Source organism: Geotrypetes seraphini, chromosome 16 (assembly GCF_902459505.1).
Source record: "Geotrypetes seraphini chromosome 16, aGeoSer1.1, whole genome shotgun sequence".
NCBI classification, from domain to species: domain Eukaryota; kingdom Metazoa; phylum Chordata; class Amphibia; order Gymnophiona; family Dermophiidae; genus Geotrypetes; species Geotrypetes seraphini.
In genome coordinates, this window is record NC_047099.1 from 4689409 (window position 1) to 4706920 (window position 17512).

General features: G+C 43.5%; 1 protein-coding gene across 8 annotated transcripts in view; it reads right to left on the minus strand.

Moving 5' to 3' along the window:
* Nucleotides 1-17512, minus strand: part of REC8 (REC8 meiotic recombination protein) — a 39333-nt gene that overhangs the window by 8551 nt on the left and 13270 nt on the right. For 4 of the 8 annotated variants that reach the window (XM_033924038.1, XM_033924041.1, XM_033924039.1 and 1 more), the window contains exons 4-12: nt 17298-17418; nt 16635-16714; nt 16390-16528; nt 14267-14330; nt 7594-7694; nt 7128-7222; nt 6838-6984; nt 4815-4881; nt 1561-1706 (exon numbers count right to left, since the gene is read on the minus strand). In XM_033924038.1, coding sequence (XP_033779929.1) covers nt 1561-1706; nt 4815-4881; nt 6838-6984; nt 7128-7222; nt 7594-7694; nt 14267-14330; nt 16390-16528; nt 16635-16714; nt 17298-17418 — 960 coding nt within the window. Of the gene's footprint in view, nt 1-1560; nt 1707-4814; nt 4882-6837; nt 6985-7127; nt 7223-7593; nt 7695-14266; nt 14331-16389; nt 16529-16634; nt 16715-16863; nt 16931-17297; nt 17419-17512 lie in introns of all 8 variants that reach the window. The other 4 variants (XM_033924034.1, XM_033924036.1, XM_033924035.1 and 1 more) reach the window with 2 other exon arrangements.

A 17512-nucleotide genomic window follows, 5' to 3' on the forward strand; every position in this document is an offset into this window, starting at 1 on the left:
AGGGGTCACATGGTCAAATTTTTAGCTTTGTAGATGAGTTGAACTGCGGTATATTTTAACAGTTGAAGCCGGCAAATTTCCTTTTGTGTAATACCTTGATAGAAAGTATTGCAGTAGTCGATGGAGATAACAAGGGAGTGAATCAGGATGTTGATGGAGGAGGGATCTAGTAGGGAAAGAATAGAACGAATGAGTCTTAGTTTGTAAGAGCATTTCTGAGTGACATTGCTGATTTGGTGATGAAAGTTAAGATTTACGTCATTAATAACTCCTAGGAGCTTGATTTTATTGTCAAGTTGGATAGTGCGTGAATCAATGCTGATTGGATGGTTCAGAGTTATTTTGGGAAAAGTAGAGAAAAATACACTCCTGGATTTGGAGATGTTTAAGGAAAGCTTGTTTTGCCAAAGCCAAGAGTTGATCCTGTTGAGTTTATTATTGATTTCTTCTATTTCTGCTTATGTAGTGGAGTTCAGGGGGTGAAGTAATTGGATATCGTCGGCATATGCGAAAATAGTAAAACCTATAGATTGTGCCAGGGTAAGAAGAGGGCTCATAAAGATGTTGAAAAGGAGGGGAGAGAGGTTTGAGTTATTGTTGAAGATGTGGTATTACTGACATGAACTTTGTTAACCCCTTCCCTCCTTACATGTACTATTGTATTAGTAATGAATGTTTTGTTTGTTGGTTTTTAATATTTTATATAATTTTGGAACTTGTGTAAATCGCATTGGATTTGGATTATGCGAGGTAATCAAAGAAACTAAATAAACTTGAAACTATGGTGTAAATCATTGTACTGAGGTCCCTGTGATGCCTATGAATTGTAATCTGTTAAGCAGTAAGGTGTGGTCAATAGTATCAAAAGCAGATGTCAGGTCAAGTGATATCAGGAGGACTGTTTGTAACTAACCCGATTCGTGAAAGTTCAGTGGAGTGATGAGCTCGGAAACCTGTCTGGTATGGGTGGAGAGCATTGGTAAAGAGAATACTGAGAGTGAAGCTGCAATACAGAGGGCTACATGGCAAAGCTCTAGCGTCCTCTCTATGGCCACCTGTGGGTAGATGGACACAATCCACACATGTCTGGAGGGGAAACATTTGATGTAAAAAAAAACAACAAAAACACGCTAAAGCATTTTTGCTCATAAGAGTTACATTTAAGAATCAGGTAGGAGTCTAGCAGAATATTTTTACTCTAGCAACAAGTATCTTCAAATCTCCTTCCCACTGTGAAGGGAGATTTTAGTGTTGGTTACATGGTCCCATATTTCTCTCACTGAAGGAAAACAAAACCCATGGGAATGAAAACAATTTTGCCTCCTCCAGTTAGTGGTAGATTTCCCAAGAGATAAGCCTTGAGAGGAGGGGGGGGGGCTCTGCTTGTTTTCATTCCCCGCCTGAAGGGACAGTGCCTGATGATATCCATCAGTTGTAGAGCTTTTTATCCTACTTGTCCAGAAAGAAAGTGATTACCCTTCCCCCTCCCCCCCCCAAGTAGGGACAAGGCCCTAGGGAGTAGACAGGTTTTCTATAAGGCTCCATCACGCCATTTCCCACCTCTGCCTCACTGGTAGTTTCTTGCTCTCTCCGTCTTTCTTCTTCCTCTTCCTCAGCCTCTGCTGCCCTCCGGGCAGCGTAGTCTACACGTTCAACCACAGCACAGCGAGACCAAAGGCTGCGTAAGACAGGTGGGATCCAGCGATCTGAGATCCACAGCAAAGATCAAGAATGAAAGGAAACAGTTGAACGGGGCAGGAGACAAAGACAATATTTCTTGTAACATTCGTCAAACAGCCATTACAATACTTACCGAAGTAGTACATATGATACATCACATATTCTCTTCCCAAAAAAGCTCACAATCAAGATAAAACGTTTGGAAAATAGATCACCAGCTGGTGATACTGGTAAAACAGGATGTCACTGGTGTTCTTGTGTCACTGTTGGTGGTAGTTGTGGAATTAGTTAAGTCAGTGTATCGCAATCTGTTTCCCGACAAGACGCCAGCTAACTGCTTACAGGATGTGCCTCTCGTGGCACATTCTGTAGGCAGTCAGCCGGCGCCGATGACTCTCCTCGCCAGCGTCTTCTCCTCTCCTCTCCCCGCACCTCCCCTCCTCCAGGATCCCCCACCGAAGAAGTGACAGCATCAGCGTCGCAGCCGGAGAGCCTCCACTCATGTGCAGATATCAACGTGATGACATCACACATGCACGCGACGTCTACGCACTTCTGGGTGCCTTCCGGCTGAGGCACTGGGTTTAGTGTGCCGCTGTCCAAAAAGTTTGCGGGACACCGAGCTAAGTCTTGGGATCTACTACAGGGGCAAGACTGGGAGCTAGGCCTTCACATGCCAATAATGAGTCTGGAAAATGACTCGCTACATGTCACAAGGGGGCGTGATAACACTGAAAGGATTTTTGAGGTTGGTGTTCCAAGCACTAGGATGAAAAGAACATAAAACTAGCCATACTGGGTCAGATTCACTGACGGAAACCCAAAGAGTAGCAACATTCCATGCTACCGACCCCAGGGCAAGCAGAGGCTTCCCCCATGTCTATCTCAATAGCAACATAAGAACATAAGCAGTGCCTCCGCTGGGTCAGACCATAGGTCCATCCTGCCCGGCAGTCCGCTCCCGCGGCGGCCCAAACAGGTCACGACCTATCTGAATCACCAGAAGGGGCTCCCTTGCCACCTTGGTTTCTCATTGAAGTCCTATCTTCCCATCGTAGTCCTAACCCTCCGGTCTTGCACATGCACGACCCGATTGGGTCTCCACACTTACTACCTGGTTAGCTTTCTATACCTGTGTTACATCCCAGCACCTCTCTCAGTATCCCACGATCCCTTTATCCCTCAGGAATCCGTCCAATCCCTGTACCGTACTCTGCCTGATCACTTCCTCTGGTAGTGCATTCCAAGTGTCTATGACCCTTTGGGTGAAGAAAAACTTCCTTGCATTTGTTCTGAACCTATCTCCCTTCAGTTTCTCCGAATGCCCCCTCGTACCTGTTGTCCCTTTCAGCCTGAAGAATCTGTCCCTATCCACCCTCTCTATGCCCCTCATGATCCTGAAGGTCTCTATCATATCTCCCCTGAGCCTCCTTTTTTCCTTTCAATGTCTTTTCCACTATATATATAAATTACATTGAAAATAGAATATACTATATTATCCACCCCCTATCTCTCTCAGTAACTCTATCTTGGCTAGAGAGTGAAAAAAGAAAGACAGATGAGCTATGAAGCTAAGTAAAATCTGAAGAGGATACAATGTTTTTGAAGTCAAGTGAATACCCAAACAGGATGAGCTATATACTATATCCTCTAATACTGTGAAGATTATGAAACAGGATTATAAGATCTGCATTATGAATTTTTTCAAAATAACTAAATATGTTTAAGAAGGAAAACTTTTGAAATTATCTATGAGTAGACTTTAACTCGATAAAAGTATTATGAAATCAGCCCTCCTTAAACGGATCAATTAATTTTTTTTTCCAATTCTTTATTCATTTTATCATCTTACAACAAGTACACAATATTACATCATAAAAAATAAACACATCACTTGAATTTCTTACTAATATCATCCTAAATTTATAAATTAATCCCTCCCCACCCACCCTTCCCTTAAATATTTCAATCAAAAATATCATATAAATATTATAAACATATTTAATAATTAACCTTTAAAAAGAAATGTATACCACCCCCACCCCCTATGTATAAATATACTATCAGTGAAAAATGATGTCTAATCATTACAATAATTTGCCAATGGACCCCCAGATCTTTTCAAAATTGTTATAATTCCCATTCTGCAAAGCAATTACTCTTTCCATTTTATAAATGTGGCACAACGAATTCCACTAGAATGTATAATTAAGATTGTTATAATTTTTCCAGTTACTAGTGATATGTTGCATTGTTCCTACTGGAACAATCGACTAACTCATTCCACCTCAATCAGACACAGGAGAACCCACACAATATTCGCACAACTGCCAACCAAAAAGGTCAAACGAAAAAAAATATATGACAACCTACTGGCCACCAGAGCAGCGAACCTGGACCGACAACTCGGCAATCTGCTGACTTCATCCACAGACTACAAAACTTTCAGAAAAGAAACTAAAACCTTACTATTCAAAAAACACATAAAACCAATTATCACTCTACCAACAAATTTTCAAACTCTATCAACGCCTTAGCAAATTAGAAAACCTTACCATATAAGCTTATGTATTAAGATCATAACAATTCTTATGTAATCCACCTTGAACCGCAAGGTAAAGGTGGAATAGAAGTCACTAATGTAATGTAAATCCAGTCATTATCAATAAAAGTTTGTTATTACTTGATGATATTTGACTCTTTGTTCTCATAGACATACCGAACAGAATAGTTTTTAAAAGTGTTTATTGAGTTTTAAGGTAGTAAATAGAAAGAAAATGATTTAAAAAAGTTATAAATAAAAAAATAAAAATATATAGATATAAAATGATGGGGGGAGGTGGTATAGCCTATGATTGAAACTGGTGAAATGTGCTGCTATTGATACATATAACAAAGCAGTCATCCTAATTCTGAGGCTCTTTATCCACCTATAGTTAGAAGATAGAGTTACTGAGAGAGATAGGGGGTGGATGATATAGTATATTCTATTTTCAATGTAATTTATATGTATCTCAATAGCAGAGCTAGGGAGGGAGAGAAAAGATCAGACAAAAATACAGTGCTAAAAAGCAGAGAACAAATATTAAAGAGTCCCCCAAACAGTACATAAACACTCGGCTGACAATACCCACCATAAGTTGGGTTGTTCAACAATTCTGCTGCAGTCTTTCTCCGTCTGTGGGGCAACTCTACCGGGTCCTGCAGAAAACATAGAAAAATAGATGGACAGGGACCTCCAAACTGAGCCTCTGGGGTGACCATCTACGGAGCAGAGCATACTGAAGAGACACATGTGGGCCCGCGCCCACCTCACAACATCCAGGAACGCTGCCATCGACCCCAAGACTTGGAGGAAATCCTGCGCCCGAGGACAACGGGACGCCAAAAGAAGGCGAATCTGAGATTGCAATTTGCTCACCCGGGCCTCTGGAAGGAAGACCTTCCCCAAGGAGGTGTTGAACAGAACCCCAAGGTACTCCAGATGCTGAGCGGGGACACTGCACGTGCTTCTACAAGTTTTCAAGTTTTTATTAAAATTTGATGCTATGGCTTATATATATTCTAAGCGATTTACAGATAAAAAAGGGGGGAAACAAATAAAAAAAAGAAAAAACGCCTCTGACGATCCTTAGGAAGCATATACGCTGACAACATCTCCATAGGCCACAGCAGGCTTCTGTAGCAGCCTCTCCTTTCTTCAGGAACCAATTTGCAAAACTTATTGGTCACATATAAATGCTCTACACATATCCAAATGATGAAGAAAATGAAAATCATCCTAAAATCCTCCTTCCAAAACGACAGCAGTGGAATCACTTGATTGACATGAAAAGGCCAACATCAATTTTAAAAGAAGGAACTAGCTGAATCAATCCATCCACCAACACATCCATCTATCTATCATGCTTCATGTGTTCATCAACTCATCCATCCATCTACTGAACTGGCCATCTATTCTCCGATCTACAGGTATTTTATTCTCACATTCCCATTCGTCCAGCCATCTGTCAATCAACCAACCACCTACTCAGCCAGTCATTAGGTGATGGCACATACCATATGTACTCAAATTTAAGTTGAGACCCAATAAAGAGGAAAAATGGTTGACTCGAATATAAGACGGGGGCTTAATATTCAAGTGCCATGTCCTGCCAGGATCTGCACCTAGTGTCCTCTCCTTCACACCCTCCCCTGCCAGGTTCTGCACTCAGCCCCCGTCCTTGCCAAGTTCTGCACCCAGCCCCTCTTCCCTCCCTGCCCTGCAAGGCTGCACTCAGCCCCCTTCCCTACCAGACTCTGCACCCAGCCCCCTTCCATCCCTACCCTACCAGGCCCTGAACTCAGCCCCCTTCCCTGCCAAGCTCTGAACCCAGCCCCCCTCACTCCCTTCCAGGCTCTGCACCCTGTCCACCCCTCCCTGCCAGGCTCTGCACTCTGTCCCACCTTCCTTCCCTGTACCCTCTTCCCCCTCTAGTTGTCTAGTGGTAGGCTGGGACAGGAGGGATCCATCCTGTCTCCTGTCCCACCTGATACAATTTTATACACACATCCTCCCCCACGTACCTTTTCCCTGGTGGTCCAGCGGTGTATCCCGCACTGAGCCCCTCCTGCCGATCTCACGGCCAGCAGCGCACCCGGGCGGCACGCAGGAGTGAGCTTTTCGAGCTCACACCCAGCCCTGTGCTGCTCCCTGAATGGTTGCCGCAAGAACCGCAGGCATCCTTTCAGGGAGCAGCATAGGGTTGGCAGGAGCTCGAAAAGCTTGCTCCTGCAGGCGGGCCTGAATGCGCCGCTGGCCACGAGATCGGCAGGAGGAGCTCAGTGCAGGATACACCATTGGACCACCAAGGAAAAGGTACACGGGGGAAGGTGTTGGGTGGTCACTGGGTGATAACCCAAATATAGGATGAGACCCCCTTTTTTGGCCCAAAAGTCTCATCCTATATTCGAGTATATACGATAATTACCATAAATCCAAATGGAACACCCACTGCATTCCTGCCGTTTAATTGGTCTCTAGGTTCACTACTCTTTTTTGGCCTAGACTTGGCCAGTGTGTTCTTGCTTTTAAATACCAACTTTGCTTCCGTTACCTGCAGAAGAAGGGCTTGTCCACGTACCCTCCCCCCACTCCAACTGTGCCTGAACAGTCACCTGCAGCTGACAATGTATTTGGACATCGGCAATCTGTTCTTCCATCTCCTGCCGCGGTATCTGCAACATTTCATCTATGAAGCGAAGTTGGCGGCGCCGTCTGCGTGGTCTGGTGGGCGGCAGCTCAAAGATTTCAGGCAGGGGCAGCTGTTCGGGATGTTAGACAGATTACATCTTGTGCTGAAACAAACCTAGCACCATCTTACTACCGCAAAACGAATGAAGCACTTGAAAAGCAAAAAATTAGGAGATATTACTAAGAGGCAGGGACGGGGGGGGGAGGCTCTTACCTCAGGACTTTTAGGAGGTGCTCTTACAGCTTTTGGAGAGACGGAGACAGGGATGGAAGGGGGAGGAGGCTTTGGCACCTCAGGAGGCGTTAGTTCTGTTAATTGGCAGAGGAAAAAAAACAGTTATTACTTATTTAAAAATGCATATGTTACAATTCTGAGTGGCTTCCACATGAACATAATAATCAAAAGAAAAGAAAGAAAAAGAAAATTTACCCAAATAAACCAGCATAAAAACATTGGCCAACAGATAAACAATAGAAGAAACTGGCTGCGCCTGGTTTGAGTTCAGCAACTGAATCTTCCTCTTGGTGAGTCTCTGGCGTATGGCTATCTCTTTGTTTCCGCAATGGAATCCCCCATAGTGAAGGCATTTTCTCATTAAGAGAGCAAAAGCTGGTCACAGCAGGTTATTTCACTAGCTCGACGACACCTTCTCACAGGGCACAAGAAGGCTTTTACTCACCTGCAGGGACGGCTGGAACAGGTGGCATGAGAATGGGCTCCCCAGTGACCTCATGCAACAGTACAGTAGAGTCAAACTCTGGTCCCAGTTCCTCCTGTAACCTACAGAGGGAACAGCAAAGGACACGGTGAACGTAAATTTCTGTCAACGAGCAATGTAATGAGTGCAAACGTATGCTCAGATGAGTGAATTTACACAATGCTGTGTGCGTGTTCCTGAATTATTTGTATTTAGCTGTGGCTATTTCGTTATCCACGGGGCGGGGGGGTTACAACCTAAGTCTGTACCGGGAGGCAATAAGAACATAAGAATTGCCGCTGCTGGGTCAGACCCGTGGTCCATTGGGCCCAGCAGTCTGCTCACTTGGTGGCCCTTTGGTCAAAGACCAGTGCTCTAAATGAGTCCAGCCTTACCTGCATATGTTCCGGTTTAGCAGGAACTTGTCCAACCTTGTCTTGAATCCCTGGAGGGTGTTTTCCCCTATGACAGACTACGGAAGAGCGTTCTTGTTTTCTACCACTCTCTGGGTGAAGAAGAACTTCCTTACGTTTGTACAGGATCTATCCCCTTTCAACTTTAGAGAGTGCCCTCTCGTTCTCCCTACCTTGGAGAGGGTGAACAATCTGTCTTTATCTGCTAAGTCTATTCCCTTCAGTATTTTGAATGTTTCGATCATGTCCCCTGTGTTGGAGGAAAAAGAGGCACAGTTTCTTCAATCTCTCACTGTATGGCAACTCCTCCAGCCCCTTAACCATTTTAGTCACTTTCCTGGACCCTTTTGAGTAGTACCTTCTTCATGTACGGCGACCAGTGCTGGACGCAGTACTCCAGGTGAGGGTGCACCATGGCCCGGTACAGCGGCATGATAACCTTCTCCGATCTGTTCATGATCCCCTTCCTAATCATTCCTAGCATTCTATTCACCCTTTTCTCCGCCATCGACTTGTCGATCAGAATGGAGGGTGAAGTGACTTGCCCCAGCTTACAAGCAGCAGCAAAATTTGAACTTTGGCTTCCCTGGTTCTTCGTCCATTGTTATAACCATTAGACTTTTACGCCACTGTGTAAATCCATCTTTACCTTCCCTTCAGTCAAAGGCTGTACTCAGAAAAGATTCATTAACTAACTCTTATCATACCAAGCTGCTTCTGGGGATATCAAACTGGGCAAGGAGGAGAGTATGTTGTAATGGTGAGAGCTACAGCCTCAGCACCCTAAGGTTGAGAGGTCAAACCCCGCACTGCTTCCTGTGAACCTGGACAAGTCACTTCATCCTCCAGTGTGATCCCGACAGTCAGACAGGGAAAATGCTTGAAATTCCTGGATCTAAACCACTTTTGAGTGTGGTTGTAAAGCTATCTCATTCCACCAATGCCTAAGAGCCAACCTACGTTTCCAAGTTTATTAATTACTTGATAGTTCCACGAAGTAACTAAACAGTTGACAATAAAAATGAGATTAAAAACCAAAAGCAGTTCTAGTTAAAACAATAAGGGGGAGTTAATGAACCAATAAAGACGGATGCAGAAGGAGGCACGGGAAATAAAAATTACATTAAGATATCAAAATAAAAGAAAAAGGGGAGTGAAAATACAGTAGGCTGGGAATCACTTCTGAAGAAATGGTTCTTAACCTTGGCTGGAAGAGTCTAGCCTCAAATGTTAAAGGCATCTTTAAACATAACATAACATCATACTTCTTAACCGAGTAACCATGAGTTCTACACAGTTGATTAAAGATTATAAACTGAAAACAATTTAAGAATGACAGAAAGAAATTATTTGATCAAGTACTGCCGTACAGTAAGAGATTAGAGAAACTGGGCCTCTTCTCTATTGAAAAAGAGGAGACTGAGCGGGGACATGATCGAAACATTCAAGATAATGAAGGGAATAGACTTAGTAGATAAAGACAGGTTGTTCGCCATCTCCGAGGTAGGGAAAATGAGAGGGCACTCTCTAAAGTTGAAAGGGGATAGATTTCGTACAAACGTAAGGAAGTTCTTCTTCACGTAGAGAGTGGTAGAAAACTGGAACGCTCTTCCGGAGTCTGACGTAGGGGAAAACACCCTCCAAGGATTCAAGACAAAGTTAGACAAGTTCCTGCTGTACCAGAACGTACACAGGTAAGGCTAGTCTCAGTTAGGGCACTGATCTTTCACCTGCGGACTGCCGGGCACGATGGACCACTGGTCTGACCCAGCAGCGGCAGTTCTTATGTTCTTATGAAAAGAGATAAGTTTTCAGTTGAGTTCTGAAATATTTATAAGAACAAGCTCCAAGCAATAACAATTGAAATTCTCTGTTGTGTGAAGCTGCTTGGAATGCTAAAGTCCAGAAATTTCTTACTTTTACAGCCTTGTACTGGCGGAGAGGTGAATAGGGCATGAGACTCTACCATTTTTATACGATGCTAGAGAGAATCTATTAACCATATAAAACGGAGCGGTATAGCAAAAGCAACCCAACTTAAACAGAACACCAGCCTCCATTGGCAGCCAATGCGATTCACAATAAAATGGAGTCACCTGATCATATTCTTTAAGACCGTAGATCATTCTAACCACTGTATTCTGAATCAGTATGAGTCGAACCATGTCTTTCTTGGGAATTGTTCAATACACAATATTACAATAATCCAAAAGACTCAATAATAGAGATTGTACCAGAAGTTTAAAAGCAGAAAACCCAAAAAGGGGTTTAATGGTACGCAGTTTCCAGAGCGTGTAATAACCCTTACGTACCACAGCATCTATTTGTTTTTTCATAGTCAGATGCTGGTCCAAAATAACTCCCAATATTTTAATTGTTGGTTGAATTGTATACAAGGTAGAATTTTTACTAATCAATGGCTCGTGAATAATCTTATGTGGCGACACAACAAAAATACTTTGTCTTATCGGGGTTAAGCTTGAGTTAAACAGAAAAGTTTTGATCTTGGATCTGAATTTAAGAACATAAGAAGCACCATCTCCGGATCAGACCTTCGGTCCATCAAGTCCGGCGATCCGCACACGCGGAGGCCCTGCCAGGCGTACACTTGGCGTAATTTTTAGTCACCCATATCATTCTATGCCTCTCTTAAGGAGATGTGCATCTAGTTTGCTTTTGAATCCTAGGACGGTCGATTCCGCAATAACCTCCTCTAGGAGAGCATTCCAGGTGTCAACCACTCTCTGCGTGAAGCAGAACTTCCTGATATTTGTCTTGAACTTGTCCCCCCTTAGCTTCATTCTGTGTCCTTTTGTCCGTGTCAAATTGGACAATGTAAATAATTTTTCTGCTCTATTTTGTCGATTCCTTTCAGTATTTTGAAGGTCTCGATCATATCCCCTCGCAGTCTCCTTTTCTCAAGAGAGAACACTCCCAGTCTCTTAAGTTGATCCTCGTATTCCAGTTTCTCCATACCATTTACTTGTTTCGTTGCTTGTCTCTGCACCCTCTCCAGCAGTTTTATATCTTTCTTTAGGTTGGGAGACCAATGTTGGACGCAGTATTCCAAGTGGAGTCTGACCATTGCCCTATAAAGCGGCATTATGACCCTCTCCGATCTACTCATGATTCCATTCTTTATCGTGCCCAACATCCTATTTGCTTTCTTTGCCGCCGCCACACATTGTGCTGACAGTTTCAGGGTCCTATCTATCAGTACACCCAGGTCCTTTTCTTGTTCGCTCTTACCCAGAGTTGCACCTGACATTCTGTACTCGTATTCCTTGTTTTTTCTGCCTAAATGCATTACTTGCCATTTCTCCGCCCATTTCTCCAAATGACACAAGTCGCTCTGGAGTTCCTCGCTATCCTTCTATCCTATTTCTCCAAAGAGGGTTCTAGTCTGATATCGAGAGGCAGAGCGTTCCAAAGAGAGGGTGCAGTAACTGAAAAGACTGCCTTACTCAGATGGATGGGATAACAAGAAAGTTTTGATTGTTGGATCGCAACATTCGAGAGGAGGTATAAGGTATTATCGATAAAAGCTGGAATGTTTGTGTGTTTGGTTTTGAAAGTAAGAAGAAGTATTTTATAGGTTATATGGCGTGTAATAGGCAACCAGTGAGCATCGCGGAGTAGAGGAGTAACGTGGTCAAATTTGTATGCTTTATATATGGATTTTCCTACTGTATTCTGCAAGATTTGAAGCTGACGTATTTCTTTCTGTGTTGTGCTCTGGTAGAGGGAATTACAATAGTCAACATGAGAGATAACCACCGAATGAATGAGATGTCACAATGGTTTCATTGTTCTATACTTGGCTCACTTCTAATTTTGTATTGGAGGAGAGCGTGGCGCAGTGGTTAGAGCTGCAGCCTCAGCACCTTGAGGTTGTGGGTTCAAATCCCGCACTGCTTCCTGTGACCTCAGGCAAGTAACTTCCACTGCCCCAGGTACATTAGATAGATTGTGAACCCATTAGGACAGATAGAGAAATGCTTGCTGTACCTGTATGTAAACCTCTTTGCAAGTGGTTGAAAAAACAACAAAAAGGCAATATACAATACCCAATCCCCTCCTTCTCCAAAATGGTTAGAATATCAGCCTCATACATGTATTCTGTGACAAATTCAGAGTTTTTGTCTCTGAATAGCCAGGATTTGCACTGTGGTAGGTATGTAGTCCTGTCCCTTTAAGGCATAGGGCTGTTAAGGCATGGGAAGGAAGCTTGCCCTGCACTAGGTAATGCCTAAGCCTGTTTTCAAGCCCTGGCTTAGGGGGCATGGCCTTGAGCTCCTAAAAGGCCAGGTCAGAGTACAGGAAGTCAGAAGGGGACAGGAAGAGACAGGATCCCAGGAACCAAAGCTATCAGAGCCTCATAGACCGGGAAGGAAGCTGCAGTCAGGACAAGGAGAACTGGTCTGAGCAGAGACAGTTCAGGAGCAAAGCGTGAGTGCCCTACCAGAGATTTTCCTGCTGACTGGGATATGCACGAGGCAGGTGAATTTCCTCTCTGTCCAGGGTCCAGGAACCAGCTGAAGCTATGCAAATCAGCTAAAACAGTAAGTTTAAGATTTGCTTAAACCTTCCTGCTTACTGTGTGTGTTAGCACCATCCTTTATTTTGGAAGAAAAGTTACTGAGCAGTGGAAACATTTTGAATTTTGTGTCAGTATCCAGTTGCTCCCAGTTGTGGCTGATTGGTGTGCTGTGTGCAACTGAGAGTAGCTCAATGCAGTTCAAACGGAGCTGGAAGTTACAAGTCTGTGTTATAGGTTGAAGAACTTACCTGTGAATCTGCAATAGGCTATCCACCATCTCCTAAGGAACTGCTAAACTCTGTTTATCTGTTAAAGGATGGTATGAGCCAAGTTAATGAAAACTACTGTGCTTACCTTAAATTGAAACCCGATAACCTCTTTTGAGGTTTTTTTTGCTGCTGGTTTTGTTTTCTAGCTTTTTGTCCATGCCAGTGCCTCAAACTGGAGGTTGGGGATTTATACAAATATTTGTTTTTGCAAAGACTATTTCCTGGGCTATTGATTGAATGTATATCCAGATTCTGGCTTGTGAAATATACATGAACTATGACCAAAGGGTTGAAACTTATCTGGCCGGTGGCCTGAATAAAACCTTTATTTTTTTTCTAAGTCATTCTGACTATGTGTCTCTTTTGTGCTGTTAGGCGGTTGCCTAGCCTGACAAAAGATCTGAGGGGGTCCCTCAAGCTTTAGAGGACACGCAGGGGAGATTATTGTTGCTGCCCAAACGCACTAACCAAGCCGGTTAGGTGCCTAGGGGTGACGATTCTAGAAAGCTATTAAATACTAGGAAGTTTTTCTTCACCCAACGTGTGGTGGACACCTGGAATGCGCTTCCAGAGGGCGTGATAGGACAGAGCACGGTATTGGGGTTCAAGAAGGGATTGGACAAGTTTCTGTTGGAAAAAGGGATAGAGGGCTATAGATAGAGGATTACTGCACAGGTCTTGGACCTGTTGGGCCGCCGCATGAGCGGACTGCTGGACAAGATGGACCTCAGTTCTGACCCAGCGGAGGCACTTCTTATGTTCTTATGTAAAAACACGTCTGTTCTCAAAATTCTTGTAATCCCTCCTAAGAAGCGTACTGATGCACAATTACTGTTAACTGGTCGATGCCAAAGTTCTATTGTCAGTCCACCTCTTTTGTAAACCGCAGAGAACCGAAAGGCTTTTGTGATAAATAAAAAAATTTACTCGCCACTCTCCTGACCACTTTTCAAGAAAAGTGGTCAGGAGAGTGGCGAGTAAAAATGGACTAGGGCTACACCTTGATAAATCTATCTAGCGAAACATGTTGGTGAGACACCGTAGTGGCAGGACCACATTGATATAAAAGCTAAGTAATAGTCTTTATTTCACTTCTTAGTGTGATACAAGCACTTATTTAAAACATTTAAAATATCATATATAAATATTGGAAAGAAAGCTGATCCAGTGACGAGGCAGCACGTAAAGCCCGAGACAGTGAAGTTTTGAGCCTCTGGTGGTGTTTCTGAGGATCTGGTTCTAACGGTTTAGACCTACAGAGCAGTGCTTTCTAGCTGAGATAACTGGAAGCAGGGAGGTATATGTGATCTGATTCACCGTAGTCATAATATACTTTTGCCAGTGTTGATTTTGAAGTTACATTAAGTAAGCACACATTACATCAGTGTGTCTCTGCTCATAGCAACAGATGTGAACTAACGCTTCTTCTGTACCTTGATGGAGGGGACAGCGCTACTGGAACCTCTATTTCTTGCCTGCGCACCTCTTCCCTGGCCTCTGAAAGAAACAGTAGGTAGGTGAGATATAAGAAATTAGAGAGCAGCCCATGATATAAGTCGTGCAAACGGAAGCAACGCCCAACATACACTTAATTCAGACAATTCAGTATCCAGGGCTTATAACACAGATGATGTCACTGGACTAGCTAGCATGGTGAAGAGAGCTGGTAATAAATATTTTAAAGAAATAAAATAGAGCTGTGTTCTCTATCTCCATCTGCTGGTGGAGTGAAATAAACCCATTTTTTATTCTTAACTGCTTTGATCTGGTTGCAGGAGAAGAATGAAAATGAAGTTTGGCTCACTTTTCAGAACAGGTAACCTCAGTACAATTGCTCAGCCAGTGCCTTAGGGACAGACAGGGAAAAATGCTTGAGTACCTGAAAATATTCATGTAAACCATTCCGAGCTCCCCTGGGAGAATGGTATAAAAAATTGAGTAAATACATATTTTTGTTTTGTACATTTCACCCAAAAAATCTTCCCAATCCGAATCGAGACAGGACAGGAGCGGAACGAACTTACAATAAAGAGACTCTCAACTGAGTATATATAATTAATGTGATAGTGATGGGCAGGTGCTCAGTTTTCACAGCTGCCTGAGGAACCTCCCTCAAAGCACTGCTGCCACAATAGTACACCCTGGACCTTGCCCGGTGAGTAAGTGAAAGTGTAATAACATGCTATTTAAATGAGTTTGTTCCGCTGCTCCCATCAAGAAAAGGGTAGTACAGCAACCACAGTTAGTAAAAATTATCCTACGCCAAAGAAGCGCAAAAGTCAGAGAAGTCACAAAATTGCTGGAAACAAAAACGCCATGCAACCACAAATCAACAAAACAATACAGAAATCATTTGCGGTCATGAGAAACCTAAGGCAAGTTTGAAAATTCTTCGACAGAAAACAATTCCAGCTCATGGTCCAGTCCCTCGTCCTAGGTCTCCTTGACTACAGCGACATCCTCTATCTCCCCTGCAACAATGATAAAACAACTACAAACAGTACAAAACACAGCCCTGAGACTAATCTATTCACTAAGAAAACACGATCACATCACCGAGGCATACCTCGACTCATACTGGCTCCCAATTCAAGCAAGAATACTATTTAAATTCTACTGTCTATTATTTAAATCCATAAATGGTGACAGCCCAGCCTACTTGAACAACCGCCTAATCCAAACCACCACAACCAGACACAGGAGAACCCAGACACCATTCACGTACCCTCCAATCAGAGACGTCAAACGGAAAAAACTGTACGATGGCCTTCTAGCCACACAGGCGGCAAAACTAGACCACCAACTCTCCAATCGACTAATTGCGACCCCAGACTACAAAACTTTCAGAAAAGAAATAAAAACCCTGCTATTCAAGGAGTGTGTGGCGCGGTGGTTGAAGCTACAGCCTCAGCACCCTGGGGTTGTGGGTTCAAACCCCGCCCTGCTCCTTGTGACCCTGGGCAAGTCACTTAATCCTCCAGAGCCCCAGGTACGTTAGATAGATTATGAGCCCGCCGGGACAGATAGGGAAAATGCTTAAGTACCTGATTGTAAAACCGCTTAGAAAACCTTGATAGGCGGTATATAAAATCCTAATAAACTTAAACTTAACTAACACCGTACGAAACATTTCAATCCTCTGAAGCAACCCGCTCTACTCTGTAACACCTCTGGACATACCCAGATATCCTCTTCTGTAATCCGCCTTGAACCGCAAGGTAATGGCAGAATAAAAATCACTAATGTAATGTATCAAAAACCAAGACACATAAACTGCAAGTCCAGATAATCCACAGCTGTGAAAACTGAGCACCTGCCCATCACTATCACATTAATTACATATACGCAGTTGAGAGTTTATTTATTGTTCAGTTCGTTCCGCTCTAGTACCATCTCGATTCGGGTTGGGAAGATTTTTCTGGATTTCTAGTATTGGTACTCTTCCCTCTTTTTTTTTTTTTTTTTTTTTTCATTAGGATTATACATTTCACCAGCACAGTGCTTTTGGGACTGAAGTATTATCTTCCTTCCACATACTCCCATGACTCAGCCTCACCCGCCTCTTTTGGGCGCTTCCTGCGCAATTCTCTTGTAACACGTTGCTCACGGGGAACCTCTTCCATTGGGAACAGGGGTTCTACGGCCATTAGAAAGTCAAGCTCCTCGTTAGTGATCTCACGTAGATCTTTCTCAGGCTGGGGGGAAATCACACATAGCTGGGGTCACTGATTGCAGAAGAGGTGTGAAAGGTCAATTCCCACACTTACAGAGCCCGAAGCTCCTAATCCCCACTACACCCACCTCAATCTCTGGAAGCCTAATTGGCTCTTCTTCCCTCAGTGTGATCTGCTCAGGAGACATGAGGTGCTTCTGGTCTGGCACTGGTAAAGAGAGACAGAGAGAGATCAGACGTGGAAATAGACAATAGCAGAGTGAAGGTTTCTGTAAGAGAGTATACGTTATTGCATGGCTGCATGTTAGGAGGGGAAGGAGTAGATTGTTGGAACTGGGGTACTGTGACTGCTCTCACGAGATATAGGAGGAGTCCGTTCCAGCCGCCTCCGCTCTGGACTTGGAGTCTCCAGGAGAGAGCGTACCTTTCAGAGACAGAGAGAAATGGCAATCATGCATGCATTTATTTCTATTTATATGTTGTCCGTCTTATACAGCTCTGGGTATTGTACGGTACCACAGAACAGATAAAAAATATAGTTAAGAAAAGGCCAATAATAAAATAAATAAAAATAATTACACATTAAAGTTCCCTACATGATCTGCAGACAAATCAAAACACTAAGACAAAGGAAAACACAAATAAAAGACAGAAAACTAAGAAATCGGAGAAACAGCCAGACAGAAAGACACACACTTACACCAAAGAACAGAGGGAATGACGTCTTTCAGAGAGATTATAATTAGACAGACAGTTGTGCCTCTCTTCCTCTTCTAGATCAATTCTTCTACCTGTGGGATGTCCATTGGGCTGGGGAGATCGGGCGCCACATTCATAACCCCAAAAAAGGGATCCAGGGCACCTTCTGTCATGAGCATGACGGACAGAGGATCCGGTAGCAGCAGGCCAGGTCTGGGAAAGGATAGTCAGAAGGTAAACCACACAAACGAATGTCCTCAGTTGTCGGCATTATCACTGCATATCTGGCACTGTATAATACTTTAGA